The sequence below is a fragment of the Capra hircus genome, chromosome 10 (genome assembly GCF_001704415.2).
Source record: "Capra hircus breed San Clemente chromosome 10, ASM170441v1, whole genome shotgun sequence".
Taxonomy (NCBI): Eukaryota; Metazoa; Chordata; class Mammalia; order Artiodactyla; family Bovidae; genus Capra; species Capra hircus.
In genome coordinates this window covers 31692447-31705905 of record NC_030817.1, presented here as the reverse complement: position 1 = coordinate 31705905, position 13459 = coordinate 31692447, and the positions used below count along the sequence as shown (strand labels likewise).

The 13459-nt window shown below is 40.8% G+C and overlaps 1 protein-coding gene across 4 annotated transcripts in view; it reads left to right on the top strand.

The window, feature by feature from the left end:
* DAAM1 (dishevelled associated activator of morphogenesis 1) overlaps window positions 1–13459 on the top strand; it is a 181568-nt gene that overhangs the window by 40422 nt on the left and 127687 nt on the right. Inside the window, exon 1 of one of the 4 annotated variants that reach the window (XM_005685917.2) lies at window positions 10230–10788. The exons of 2 other annotated variants lie outside the window; for them this stretch is intronic. In XM_005685917.2, the coding sequence (XP_005685974.2) occupies window positions 10564–10788 (225 nt within the window). In that variant the 5' untranslated portion in view covers window positions 10230–10563. Of the gene's footprint in view, window positions 1–10229; window positions 10789–13459 lie in introns of those variants that run through there. One more of the 4 variants, XM_018054092.1, reaches the window with a different exon arrangement.

Sequence of the window (13459 nt, the reverse complement as noted above, 5' to 3'; positions counted from 1 at the left end):
TCCACAGGGTACCATGGAGCCTCTGCCTGTGTCTGAATTTCTTTCTATCCAAGCAAATTAAACACTTAAAAAACAAAAAAGATCTGAAACAAATTGACCATTTGAATTCCATGGCACCTGGGACTCCTTTCATCATCCTGTTGTCAGAATTAAAGATTTCTCTTTTGAACAGCTGTACACTATCAGCATGTCTTCTGCTGTTTGCAGTGATGTAGAGATTATTGTTTGTTGTTGTTTAGTTGCAAAGTCACGTCTGGCTCTTTGAGACCCCCTGGGTTGTAGCCAGGCTCCTCTGTTCATGGGATTTCCCAGGCAGGAAGACTGGAGTGGGTTGCCATTTCCTTCTCCAGGGGATCTTCCTGACCCAGGGTTGGAACCTGCATCTCCTGCATTGGCAGACGGATTCTTTACTGCTGAGGCGTAAGATGGATCAAATTCAAATGTTTCTAGCAGGTGGGTGATGTAACTCAGCACAGGAAGGAAAACAGTCATCCATTTTGCATATTAAAACACAAGAATATTCCTTTCCACTTGTCTCTCATTTGTCTTTGGACATGCGGCACACTGTACTCTGTTTTCCCACTTTTGATGGAAATGTAAGCTCAGGAATTATTTTACCATCTTCTTATTTATGTGCAAGTGAAAATGATGAAAAATGGCAACTGACTCCTGGCCTTGGTGTTGGAGAAAGAGTAGGTTTGGTGGGATCATGGCAAACTGCATCAGGTTATTGCTGCTTGGGAATGAAAGTACTGTGTTAATAGAATGCCCAGCTATTTGGCAATTAATAAAACTACATTTTAAAACATTAATTTTTAAGGATGCTGTTTGGTCCAGTGGTTAAGAATTTGGCTCTGGAGCCAGACAGCCAGAGTTCAAATGGCCAGTTGTGCTGTTTATTAGCTGTGTGACCTTGAGCAGTATACTTAATCCCTGAGCCCCAGATCCTCGCTGAAAAACAATGCCTGTAATAAAACCCCGTCATAGGCTTGTAGTTAGAACTTGATGAGAGTCCATTAGAAGAACTCAGTGACTGACATGTAGCTAAATGCTTAACAAACCTTAGCTACTGCTATATTATCAGTCAGCAGCAAGTGGGTCTAAGAAAGTGTGTGAACAAACCACCAATATGCAACATGGGTTTAATAGCACAGACTTTAGAGCTAGCCAGCTTTGAGTCTAGGTGCTACCGTTTACTAGCTGATTATCTCTGGGCAACTTATGTGACTCGTCTGAGCCTTTGTTTCTAATCACTTGTAAAAGTGGCACCATAGGATCAACTTCTGGGCTTAATGAGTATTCAGTGAGATAAGGCATGTGAAGTGATTGGCATATTTGATAAATATACTGTTTATTGAGCATTTGGTAAAGACTGCACCAGACTGAAGGTTAGTACTGTTTTATCCCCACTTCACAGGGGAGGAAACTGATTGCAAGTTAATTCCTTTGGGAAGCTGTGCACTGGCTGTTCTCAGCAGTGCTGCTGGAAGGTTTACGCTCTGCTCTGTGTGTGTGTGGTATGGTTTGGTCACGAAGTTGTGTCTGACTCTTGCAACCCCATGGACTGTAGCCCATGAGGCTCCTCTGTCCATGGGATTTCCCAGATAAGAATACTGGAGTGGGTTGCCGTTTTCTTCTCCAGGGGATCTTCCCAACCCAGGGACTGAACCCAGGTTTCCTGCATTGCAGGCAGATTCTTGACTGCTAAGCCAGCAGGAAAGCCCCATGCTTCTGCATACGTTTCACTATGTTCTTTGATAGCCTGTTCATGTGTGCTCATAAACATCCATACCTGTCACTTCATTGCGTTCACCATGAGGAGAGCCTGTACTGCAGATCTGTGCATTGTCAAGTCTTAAGAAAACCAGTTGGATGTCATACTTCTAGAATATTTCATAACTACTCATTCTTTCTAAATTTACATTGTTGGTTGAAAGTCACGGTTTTATCAGAGCACCTGACTTGACCTTTCTTCCGAATGCCCTTGATTTCTTTTATTTTTGGATCTAAAAGTAGAAAGTGGTCTTTTCAGATCCATAAATAACTCTACAAAATTGGAAAGGAAAGGCCATTTGCAAAGTAGACTGATTTGGTGGCTGTTCACCAACATATTGAGCAGAGCATGGCAACCCACCCCAGTACTCTTGCCTAGAGAATCCCCTGGACAGAGGAGCCTGGCGGGCAGCAGTCCATAGGGTCACACTGAGTTGGACATGACTGAAGTGACAGCAGCAGCAGCACCAACATATTGAGGTTCTCTGCGTTTGAAACAGCCCTCCATTTAGTCTGGAGACGGTAAACCAACATGGTACATCTTTGCACGGTTTTGAGGAATATTGCATTTTGTCCAGACCAGCCAACTGCTTTGAAAGCCTTCTGTTGGGACATGCACACAGTTGGTATGCAGAGGTGTCAAGGGGACAGAACTCATTTCATCCAATGAATACCCTGTTAGACTTGGGGGAAATAGGCTTAATTATGCTTAATAATGGGAAATTCCCTTTCTTTAAAAAAAATCCCATTTTAAATGACATAAAATGATCTTTACAATGAGGAAGGCAGTTTTGACTTTTTTCCCACAGGGAGTGAATAATCACTTCCTTAGCAGAAACTGCCTCTAACAAAGTGTTCTTTCTTGAGTTGCTCGACATTTGAAACTTCAGGTAATTTTCGGCAGATCAGAAGAAAGACGTTATGGCAAAATGGAGTTGCCAAAGTGATCTTTACACCATGATTAGCTTTCTGTCTAGTCATGCTTTTTAGTAGCTAAGGATCTGAAGGTGGGCATGTGTTAGAAACGTGATTCTACTCCTTACTCCTCACACATGGTCTGACACCTGCTGAACACTTTGACCCTGCCTTGTGCTTCTTCCGCTAGTCTACCATGCCTCAGGTACATCAGCCACCTTTTTGTTTCTCAAGCAGCTTAGTGTGTCCTCCCCTCCAGCCTCTGCTATTCTCTCAGCTTGGGACAGTCTTTCTTTAGATTCTTGGATGGCTGGTTTATTTTCATCATTCAGATATCAGTTCCAGTGACATCTTCTTAGCTGTCATCTTCATGACTTTGCATCTTCTAAAGAATCACTCCTCCTTCAGAATCCTTGGCCACTCTCTCGAAATATCTTATTTTATCTATCTGAAATTAGAGGAGTTATGTTTGTGCCCTCTTACTAGAATATGATGTCCATGAACACGGGAGCCACATCTTCTTGGTTCATTGATGGGTCTCTAGCACCTAGAAGAGTTCCCAGAGGTGGTCACCATGTGCTTTGTAAATGAATGAATTAATTTATTTTTAATAAAAATGTTTTTGAAAACCTTCCCCAAATTCTGTTTCTTGTGCTTAGTGTAGACCAGAGGTCAGCAGACTTTCTATAAGGTGTTAGATAGTAAATGTTCTAGATTTGGGGGACGAAAATACCTCCCCTGACAACTACTCAGAAAGCAGCCATAGCGAGTCTGTAGACATGGTTGTGACTGTGACTCAATAAAACTTTATTTACAAAAAGTTGTTGAGGGGAGGGGTACCACAGTGATCTACGGGCTGCATTTTGCCCTTCATACATGTAGAGTCCATTGGTTTTAACCACATTCTGCAATGTTATGTGAAAGAGTGTGGGATTTAAAGAGTAGCTATTTTAATCAGAAGCTCAGTTCAGCTGAGTTCCTAGCTACAACTAGGAACATGTGAACATCTATTCCTGTTCACATGGAATAGGAATGTTATGTTAGAAGGGAATGTGTAGTGAAAATTATCCAAAGCATGATAAGAACATTATCAGAGACATCCATATGTATGTGGTGGAATACATGTTAGAGAGTGTTGTAACAGAAAAGTTAGTTACTGATCTAGCATTGGCAGTGGAAATACCAGGAGATATATTGATAAGAATTAGAAGTTGAAAAAGTTTGTTTTGACTACCCTTGGCCAAGCTTAGCCAATATAGGATTTAGTTTAGGCTAATGCAGCAGATTTAGGGAATGGATTGATCTGAAATTATGGAGCACTTTATGTACTTTTCTTCTGAAGGAGGAATAAACTCCAAGATACCTAAATGCCATCAAGCATATTTTAGAAAACTTGCATCTATCAAACATTTTGTATTAGGATTGGCACAGTCTCTAATAAGACACCACCACGTGGCTGAGCTCTTAGTCCCTTCTTCCCACATGGCTCCCCAGAGCAGGAACCAGCTGGTCAGTGGGAAGTGTCTCTGAACAGGCTTTTTCAGTTATTTGAAGGATCACAGATTCACAAATGATATGCCACATACTTTGCCTCTGGAGCTAGGTTTCTAGTTTTCTTCTTTGACTGAAAATGTTTGCAAGAATGCAACCGAAGTTGACTCATTCTACTAATTAGAGTATACAGATCTTGATGAAATTTCAAACTGTTTAAAACAGCATCGTTATAAACCAGGAATATTCATATAGATTTTTAGTTTGCTTTTAATTTTGGTAACCAAACAAAACAATCATACAGGATTTTGAGATTCATTTGCTAGGTCAGGCTGTCTGTTTATCAAGAGTCTATTTAGAATCACTCATTGAGTCTAGTTAATTGCTGTGTCTTAAATGACTATGGCCTTGAGGAAATCATAAATCATAAATCTCCTAAAGCCTCAGTATCTATAAAATGAAGATGATCTCTCAAGTCTCTTTGATAATTTGGGGTGATTTTTAGTTGAGCACATACGCTGGCTCCAGTGTTGCTGAAACTGGAAGTATTAGTGAAGCTTATATATCCCTTTGAAGCTGTTAGAGTGCTTTTAGATGATATATTTACAACTTGCTTCTCCTTCAGAACTAAATGATTTATTTGGAATGATTTGTGAGGATATAGTTGACAGTTTTGCAGAGTAGGATATTTGTTTTTTGTGTTGAGATCTTTCCATCAGTAAGCACGAAGGCTACGTAGAGAGAAATAGTGGAAGCACAAGTAATTCATGCGTGTTCTTACCTAATGGCTCAGGTTCATTAGGTCCATAAGATGAGTGTCTTGGGTGTTGTCTTTTATCAGTTTTGTCCATCTGTCTTATGAGAGGCCTTTATGACCTTGTGAATGAGAGAAAGCTCCAAGAAGCCCAGCAGCACCTGTATCCACAGCTAGATGGCTGTCATAGCCCCACATAGAACCCAGAGCTTCTCAGGATGCCTCTCTACAGGGAGCAGGCAGCTGGTGTTTGAGGCCCTTTCCTTCTGTTCTGCTAAGATGTAACAGTTCTCTGAAGGCCCATTCATATTTCATCTGTTTCAAAAATTTCTGAGGTCATCCTAATTGGAAGTGCCCTAAGGTCCTCGGAATCTCTGAAATACTTAATATCTCTTTTGTGGCAGTTATATCTAGTGCTGTGTATTTTGCTGTGTTCATGAGGCTCTCTTCTGTCAGACTAGAAGCTTTGGAATGCCTGGAACCAAGTGTGGTTTCTCTCATTGTCTCCTATCCTATGCAGACAGTCATGGGTATAGTTTATCCTTCCCCTGTGTTCTCCATGCACATCTGCAGGGCAGCCGCTCATTTTTATCTACTTGACTTCTAAAAGGCACAGAGGATGGCTTGTTCAATGTTGTATTCCTAATCCTTTTCATATAACCCCTGACAGATAGCTTCTTAATGGAAAAGGGAGTAAAGCTGTAGTTGACCCAAGAAAACACTGGAATATTTACATTTGTTTGATTTTTGCTGATCTAGACACCTCCTGGGTATACAGTGTATTACCCTCTAAAACATCAAATGTTTTGATGACACATAGTCATCATCTATTTCACACATAATTTAAATGATGTTTTTTTCCGTCAGAGCGTTTCAGTGAAAGCCTTAGGTGACTCTTTCTGAGATGATTGTAGGATGGGCAGGATGGCAGTGCAGAGTGTTGGGGGAAAGGAAGCCCGGATTCCAGTCCCTGCTCTGCTGCTTAAGACTCTTGACTTTGTGGAGGTCCCGTTAATGCTCAAAGAAGTTTCTCAGCTGTAAAGTAGATATAAAGATAATATATGATTGCCTGTGCCTCTCTCTTCCTCTTTCAGGAAGAATTTGTTGGGAAAATCAAATGATACTGTGCATATTCACATACTTAGAAGACTGTAACTTACTAAGGGAATGTATTACATGTTATAAAGGAGGATTGCACCCTATGGTTTTAACACTTAAGATTTTTTGTGGCTCTATGAAATAAGTAATCCAACCTATAATTAGGACCATTGACTATTACCCAAGTAAGGGCCTCAAGGTCTTACCTGTTCCACCCAAATCCTGCAAAAAGTAAGCCTACTAGGTTTTTTTTTTTTAAATTTTAATTCACTTTATTCATTATAAGTATGAATATGTCCATTTGTCAAGAGTGTAGTGTTGAAGATCAAGAAACCTCCACAAAACAAGAAGCAAAATACAAAGCAACTCTTCCCCCACCCAGAAAAAGTGTTCCTCAAGTCACCAATTTAATAATAGAAATTTCCAAATGTTAAGACATTATTACATTAATAATAAGGATTATTACCCTGTAATGATAAAGCCTAATAAAGTGAAAATGCATTCATTATATCATGAGGGATAGTTTAGATTTAAGAATAAAATATTGGAAAATGTAAGTTGTTAATAGATTAAATAATGAATCTAGAGAGACTGGGAGGAAAAGACAAGAGGGTCAATGCAACTAACTCTGAAAATTCGATACTGCTTATGTAATTAGGACAAGAAAAATAATTCATATACAGTAACATGTAAGTGTATTATGTATTACAGATGAATACAATCAAGAGTATCTTAATAATATAAGTAAAATATCATGTAATGATGCCTAATAGTTAAACACAGTTTCTTTATTGCCTTGATAGTTCTTTTTCTAGGTAGAAAGAGATAACTAAATGAATTTTCTACCCAGTGCAGGACACTATATTTCACTTACACCCCTGGCCTTTTCCAGTTTCTGTCGTCTCTTCTTTCTCACTGTGTGCAACTGCTTTGATACCTTTCCCTGTGACATCTTCTTTTGCAGGCTCGATGGTGAACTTTTCATATTCATTACACTTTTCTTAAATTTTGCCTCATGCTTTTTTTTTTCTTTTCTCCTTGCCCTTGTTATATTCCTTCTCTGGCATGCAGCTTCTCTCTCAGACTCTACTGCTAGCTACAGAGATAGAGATGAATGGCTGAAATGGGATTGTGGCCTATTTGAGAAAGGGAAATAGTGGTGTTGACTTCTGAATGTTCCCTACCTGGCAATGATGATGACTTTTATATTCTAGTAACTGTGTCTTTTCAGCACTATATACGTTTCCAGCTTCAAGGAACAAGTCCCTCATAGACTTATTTAAGATTCCTAGAAAGTCATTCTTGCAAAATTTGTTTCTAAAATAGGAGCCCTTTGAGAAAAGAGGTGTTACATTAGTCATACTGATTTGTGAGCAGCAAATTCTTTGGAGCCTTTTCTAAAATGAGACATTTGTGTTTGGATTTGTGACTTGATTGTTAGGTTGACTATTAGGTTGATTCTTGGAAAATAGTAATGCTTGAAAGAGTTAGTGGTTTGAGGGGGTGTTGTATGTAGAAAGAGAATAGACTGACGTGAGACAGGGTTTAAACCCTTTCTGATGTCTCCTAGTTTTCTGGATGTTCTTGGTATCTAAAACTGTGATACCTGCTTCCTAGCGTGGCCATAAAAATGAGCTGAAATGATGCATGTTGAAGTATCATGTGATCTCTCACACTTTGGGGGCACTTAGTAATTGGCAGTTTCCATTTTATTTAGTCAAGTGGATCAGGAATCAGTGTTCTTTGCATTGTTAAGGGGCAGAAATCCCACTTAAATTGGCCTCAGGGAATGGGGCGGGGAGCTTCACTGAATCGTGCAAAAGGTCAAGGGAAATTTGACTTGAGGCTCAGCTGGATCTAGCAGTTCAGTGATGTCATTAAACCCTCCTTCTCTCCCTAGGCCCCTCATCCCGTTCTCTCATTTCTGCTTTTGTCTGTGCTGCCTTTGTTCTTAGGTACTTTCTAACACCTGGTGGAAAAAGCAGCTAGTGTAAATTCCTGGTGTATGTGGTCCTTTTATCTTGTGATTCTAGGAAAGAGCAGTCCTCTCATCTACAGCATCCATCCATATAAAGACCTTAAATTGCTCAAAAGGCAGGAAAAATGTGCGTCTAAAGTGGATCCTCTGGTTTACTTCCTCAGATGCTGGAACCGGAAGTCATCTTAAAGATTGTCATCCTACCTCTTTAAGGATTGACTAAGGCTCTAACAGGCTAAATAACCAGAGTCACAGTTACTTAAGGGGCAGTGCTGGGATTAGGCCTAGGTCTCCCTTCTTACTAGTATCTGCCCCCTCACTCCCACTGCCACCATACCTCAGCTATGTTCATAGTTTTTTTCAGGCAAAATTTTTAACATATTTTCTCCAGAACATTGTTTTCCTTAGGACACAGCTCAAATATAAACTTGGAGGTCAAGAACCGAATTAATCCCTTTCATCATCATATGCCTAATAACGTTAATTAGTAGTAGCAGTATAGTATATCAGTAATAATAATGATAATAAAAATACATCTATAAGGACTTTCTATGGCCAGACATTATTCTTTGTACTTACATATATAGTTACCTATTTAATTCAAGCATCTACACTGCAGCCTGGCTACTATTATTATCTTTATTTTACGGTGAGCAAACTGAGGCCCAGACATATAGGGTTTGGCTTAGAAATGTACATAGAAAGCACTCAGTAATTATTTGATGAATCCTTAAAGTTTCCAAAGCACAGTCATTAGATAATCGGTCATTATCTACTGTGAGGATGGTTCAAGGTAGAGTTTCATCCTTAGGACGTCATGGCCTGAGAGCATCAGGAGCGTGACTGAGGTTAGAAGTAGTGAGTAGTACTCTTGTCATGTATGGATATGAGCATTGGACCATAAAGAAGGCTGAGCACTGAAGAGTTGATGCTTTCAAACTGTGCTGGAGAAGTCTCTTGAGAGTCCATTGGACAGCAAGATCAAACCAGTCAATCCTACAGGAAATCAGTCCTGAATATTCATTAGAAGGACTGATGCTGAAGCTCCAATACTTTGGCTATCTGATGTGAAGAACTGACTCATTGGAAAAGACCTTGATGCTGAGTAAGATTGAAGGCAGAGGATGAGAAGGATCACTGACTCAATGGCATGAGTTTGAGCAAACTCCAGGAGATAGTGAAGAACAGGGGAGCCTGATGTGCTATAATCCATAGGGTTACAAAGGGTCAGACATGACCTAGTGACTGAACAATAGTAATAAGTAGCAACTTGGGAACTGCTTTGATCCTGACCTTCTGACCCCATTGGTATCATCAGTCGATTTATACAAAAGCACATCCTCCTGGTCAGTAGCTCTGGAAACTCTCAGGCAGCGTCTGGTTTTCTGTTTGCCCCCAGGCTGTCCATTTCCGGCATTCTTCGATGCTTTGTGCGGATCCACATTTCTGTCTGATATCAATTTCTCCCTGCCTGAAGGGCTTCCTTTGAAGAGTGTTGGCCTTTGTTCTGGCACACAGTTAAGTTCCTCAATGACCCTTTTAAGGTTGCTGTCAAGCTTTTTCCAGAGCAGCCTGAACCTAGGACCATTTTGGTGACTCCCCCAAAATGTTGTTTTAGGTAGTCTGAGCTCTGTCTTGTGAGGCTGATGGGAATGCAAATCATTCGCAGCCCTGTGTGGATCCTAGGTCCGTGTGCAAAGCAGTCCTCAGCTGAAGCTTTGAGAGGACCCCTTGGCAGATTTCCAGAGTTCTAGTTGTCTCAACCTCCCCCAACTTTGACTCTGCATCTCAGCAAGACCCCTGAACGTGGCTTGGGTTTCCTGCACTACTGTCTGGAACAAGGTGGGGTGGTTAGTAGGGCTCACCTCACCAGGAATTTCATTTTCTCAGTTTGATATATTTTTGTAGTTGTGGGTAGTGTGATTCCCATAGCAGTTAATCTTTCCTGGGGGAAGTGGGAGTCCAGGGTCTTATTAGAAGTTCTGAACATTAGCCCTCCAGGGGTAGCTCTTTGTCCCCTGTTCCTCAGGAACATACACATCACCCTCTACTTCCTACTCCCTCCTCTCCTGGGTGCTCCATATTTCAGGAAACATGAACGTTTCCAGTAAAAGTGAATTGCTATTTGAAGCAAGCAAAATATTTGTCCTGAAGATAGGCTGACAAACTGACCCCTCCCTCCACTCACTCCCATCTGTCTTCTCTGAGCCAGAGTCTGAAATGTGGCAATGGCTTGAACAGCCAGGGGTCAGGTGCCAGTGGACCAGCTCTGCGAGGGCAAGGTCCACATCTGCTTTGTTCACGCTCATATCCCAACCCACAACAAGGAATTGGGCATACCGTTGGCCCGTGAATGAATGGATGAAAATGTATACGTGATCATACATGCAGAATTGTGAATTTGGGGTTGGTGTGTACCTGTGTGGGGAGGGGGTGAGTCTTGACTGTTTGTGAATTGTCTGTGAGGCAAAACCAGTTTAACGTGTGTGTGTGTGTGTGTAGGTTGATTATCTATGGGCATCTCTGTCCTATGACTTTTCCAGTATGAGCAAGTATGGTTGTTAACCAGCATGTTTTTCCACAAATGAGTTGGCTCTTCCCTTACACTTGCCACCACCCAGTGAGGTGGGGTGGTGGAAGGGGAGGAACCACGGAGGAGCCAGTAGCCAGGTTAGCAAGAACACTGGCCACAGCTCTGGTTACTGCTGATGAGGAGGAGGGAGATCTAACAAAAACAGACTGTCTTGGTGGATTATTTTCACGGAATGGAGAGTGTAAGGTAAGGTAAGTGATGATTTTAGGAGGAAAAAAAAAAAGACACTGAGTGTAGGGGAAAGGTGATGGCATATATGTAGCAGTCATGTGTAAGTAAGGGTTGAACGTTTTTCTGTTATGTCTTCAAGTATATTGAATGCTCCCTTGAAATGTGAAGCCTAGCTTTCTGGACTATTTTTAGATCTCTTTTGGTGTTGTACTGCCTCCTGTTTCCTTGCCTGGGAAGTCCAATGGACAGAGGGACCTGGCGGGCTTACAGTCCATGGGGTCTCAAGGGAATTGGACTCGACTTAGCACTAAATACCAACAATCTCTTGTTTTGGCATTAATTTTCTCATCTTTCTTTAAAAACTTACCAATGTTTGCCTTCATTTTTTGGGGATTGGCTATTATGCTTCCATTGGTGGCCTTTTGTAGTTTATTCTTTCCATTACTGTATTTGCTTGCTTATTTAAGGTTGGTCAGAAGCCATGAATGTAACAGGATACACTGTACTGCTCTTTCGATAGTTTTAGAACTGAGCTTTAGGAGGTGGGGTTTTGTATTACTAAGCAAATTCTTTCCGTTTGGGTCAAACTTGCCAATAAATACCTAACAAAAAATTCCTTAATTAGACACTTTTGGTTTTTTTTATAATGTTTCTGGACCTGCTGTCTAGGGAGTATATGTTCTAAAGATAAAGGTAGCAATATTTATTTTTGTAGCAAAAAAAAAAAAAATACAGAAAATCCTGAAGACTAAAAAATCTTTAAGAAGATTCTCAATTATACAATTTTGGTAAAAGTGAATAGCTATGCATTCTGTTGCTATGGTGATGAGATACAGTCTTCTCTTTGATAGTTTCCCCTTCACTCCCCCCACCATTCTAAATTAATTATAAGTTTAAAGAAAAAAAGCCATTGTTCATATTGATGTTTTACAGTTGAACAGATTGTTTTCATTTGGAGAACTAACAATTGTAGGGGTGGGTGTGGTAAAGTGAAAAAGTGCAGAAATGAAAGCATTCTGTGAGCCAGGGCCAGAGCATAGATATTCATTGACAATGGGCTGTGGTCCCAAACAATAGAATGGGAAAGACTAGAGATCTCTTCAAGAAAATTGGAGATACCAAGGGAACATGTCATGCAAAGATGGGCACAAAAAAGGACAGAAATGATATGGACCTAACAGAAGCAGAAGATATTAAGAAGAGGTGGCAAGAATACACAGAACTATACAAAAAAGATCGTCATGACCCAGATAACCACGATGGTGTGGTCACTCACCCAGAGCCAGACATCCTGGGATGCAAAGTCAAGTGGGCCTTAGGAAGCATCACTATGAACAACTAGCGGAGGTGATGGAATTCCAGTTGAGCTATCTCAAATCCTAAAAGATGATGCTGTGAAAGTACTTCACTCAATATGCCAGCAAATTTGGAAAACTCAGCAGTGGCCACATGACTGGAAAAGGTCAGTTTTCATTCCAATCCCAAAGAAAGGCAACGCCAAAGAATGTTCAAATTACTGCACAGTTGCACTCATCTCACACGCTAGTGAAGTAATGCTCAAAATTCTCCAAGCCAGGCTTCAACAGTACGTGAACAGTGAACTTCCAGATGTTCAAGCTGGGTTTAGAAAAGGCAGAGGAACCAGAGATCAAATTGCCAACAAACGTGGGATCATTGAAAAAGAGAGGGAGCTCCAGAAAAACATCTATTTCTGCCTTATTGACTGTGCCAAAGCCTTTGACTGTGTGGATCCCAATAAACTGTGGAAGATTCTGAAAGAGATGGGAATACCAGACCACCTGTCCTGCCTCTTGAGAAATCTGTATGCAGGTCAGGAAGCAACAGAACTGGACATGGAACAACAGACTATTTCCAAATAGGAAAAGGAGTACGTCAAGGCTGTATATTGTCACCCTGCTTATTTAACTTGTATGCAGAGTACATCATGAGAAATGCTGGGCTGGATGAAGCACAGGGTGGAATCAAGATTGCCGGGAGAAATACCAATAATCTCAGATATGCAGATAACATCACCCTGATGGCAGAAAGTGAAGAACTGAAGAGCCTCTTGATGAAAGTGAAAGAGGAGATTGAAAAAGGTGGCTTAAAGCTCAACATTCAGAAAAGGAAGATCATGGCATCTGGTCCCATCACTTCATGGCAAATATATGGAGAAACGGTGGAAATAGTGACAAACTTTATTTTTCTGGGCTCCAAAGTCACTGCAGATGGTGACTGCAGCCATGAAATTAAAAGACACCTGCTCCTTGGAAGAAAAATTATGACCAACCTAGATAGCATATTAAAAAGCAGAGACATTACTTTGCCAACAAAGGTCTATCTAGTGAAAGCTATGGTTTTTCCAGTAGTCATGTATGTGTGTGAGAGTTGGACTATAAAGAAAGCTGAGCACCGAAGCACTGATGCTTTTGAACTGTGGTGTTGCAGAAGTCTCTTGGGAGTCCCTTGAATGGCAAGGAGATCCAGTGAGTCCATCCTGAAGGAAATCAGTCCTGAATATTCATTGGAAGGACTAATGCTAAAGCTGAAACTCCAGTATTTTGGCCACCTGATGCAAAGAACTGACTCATTTGAAAAGACCCTGATGCTGGACAAGATTGAAGTCAGGAGAAGGGGACAACAGAGGATGAGATGGTTGGATGGCATCACTGACTCGATGGATATG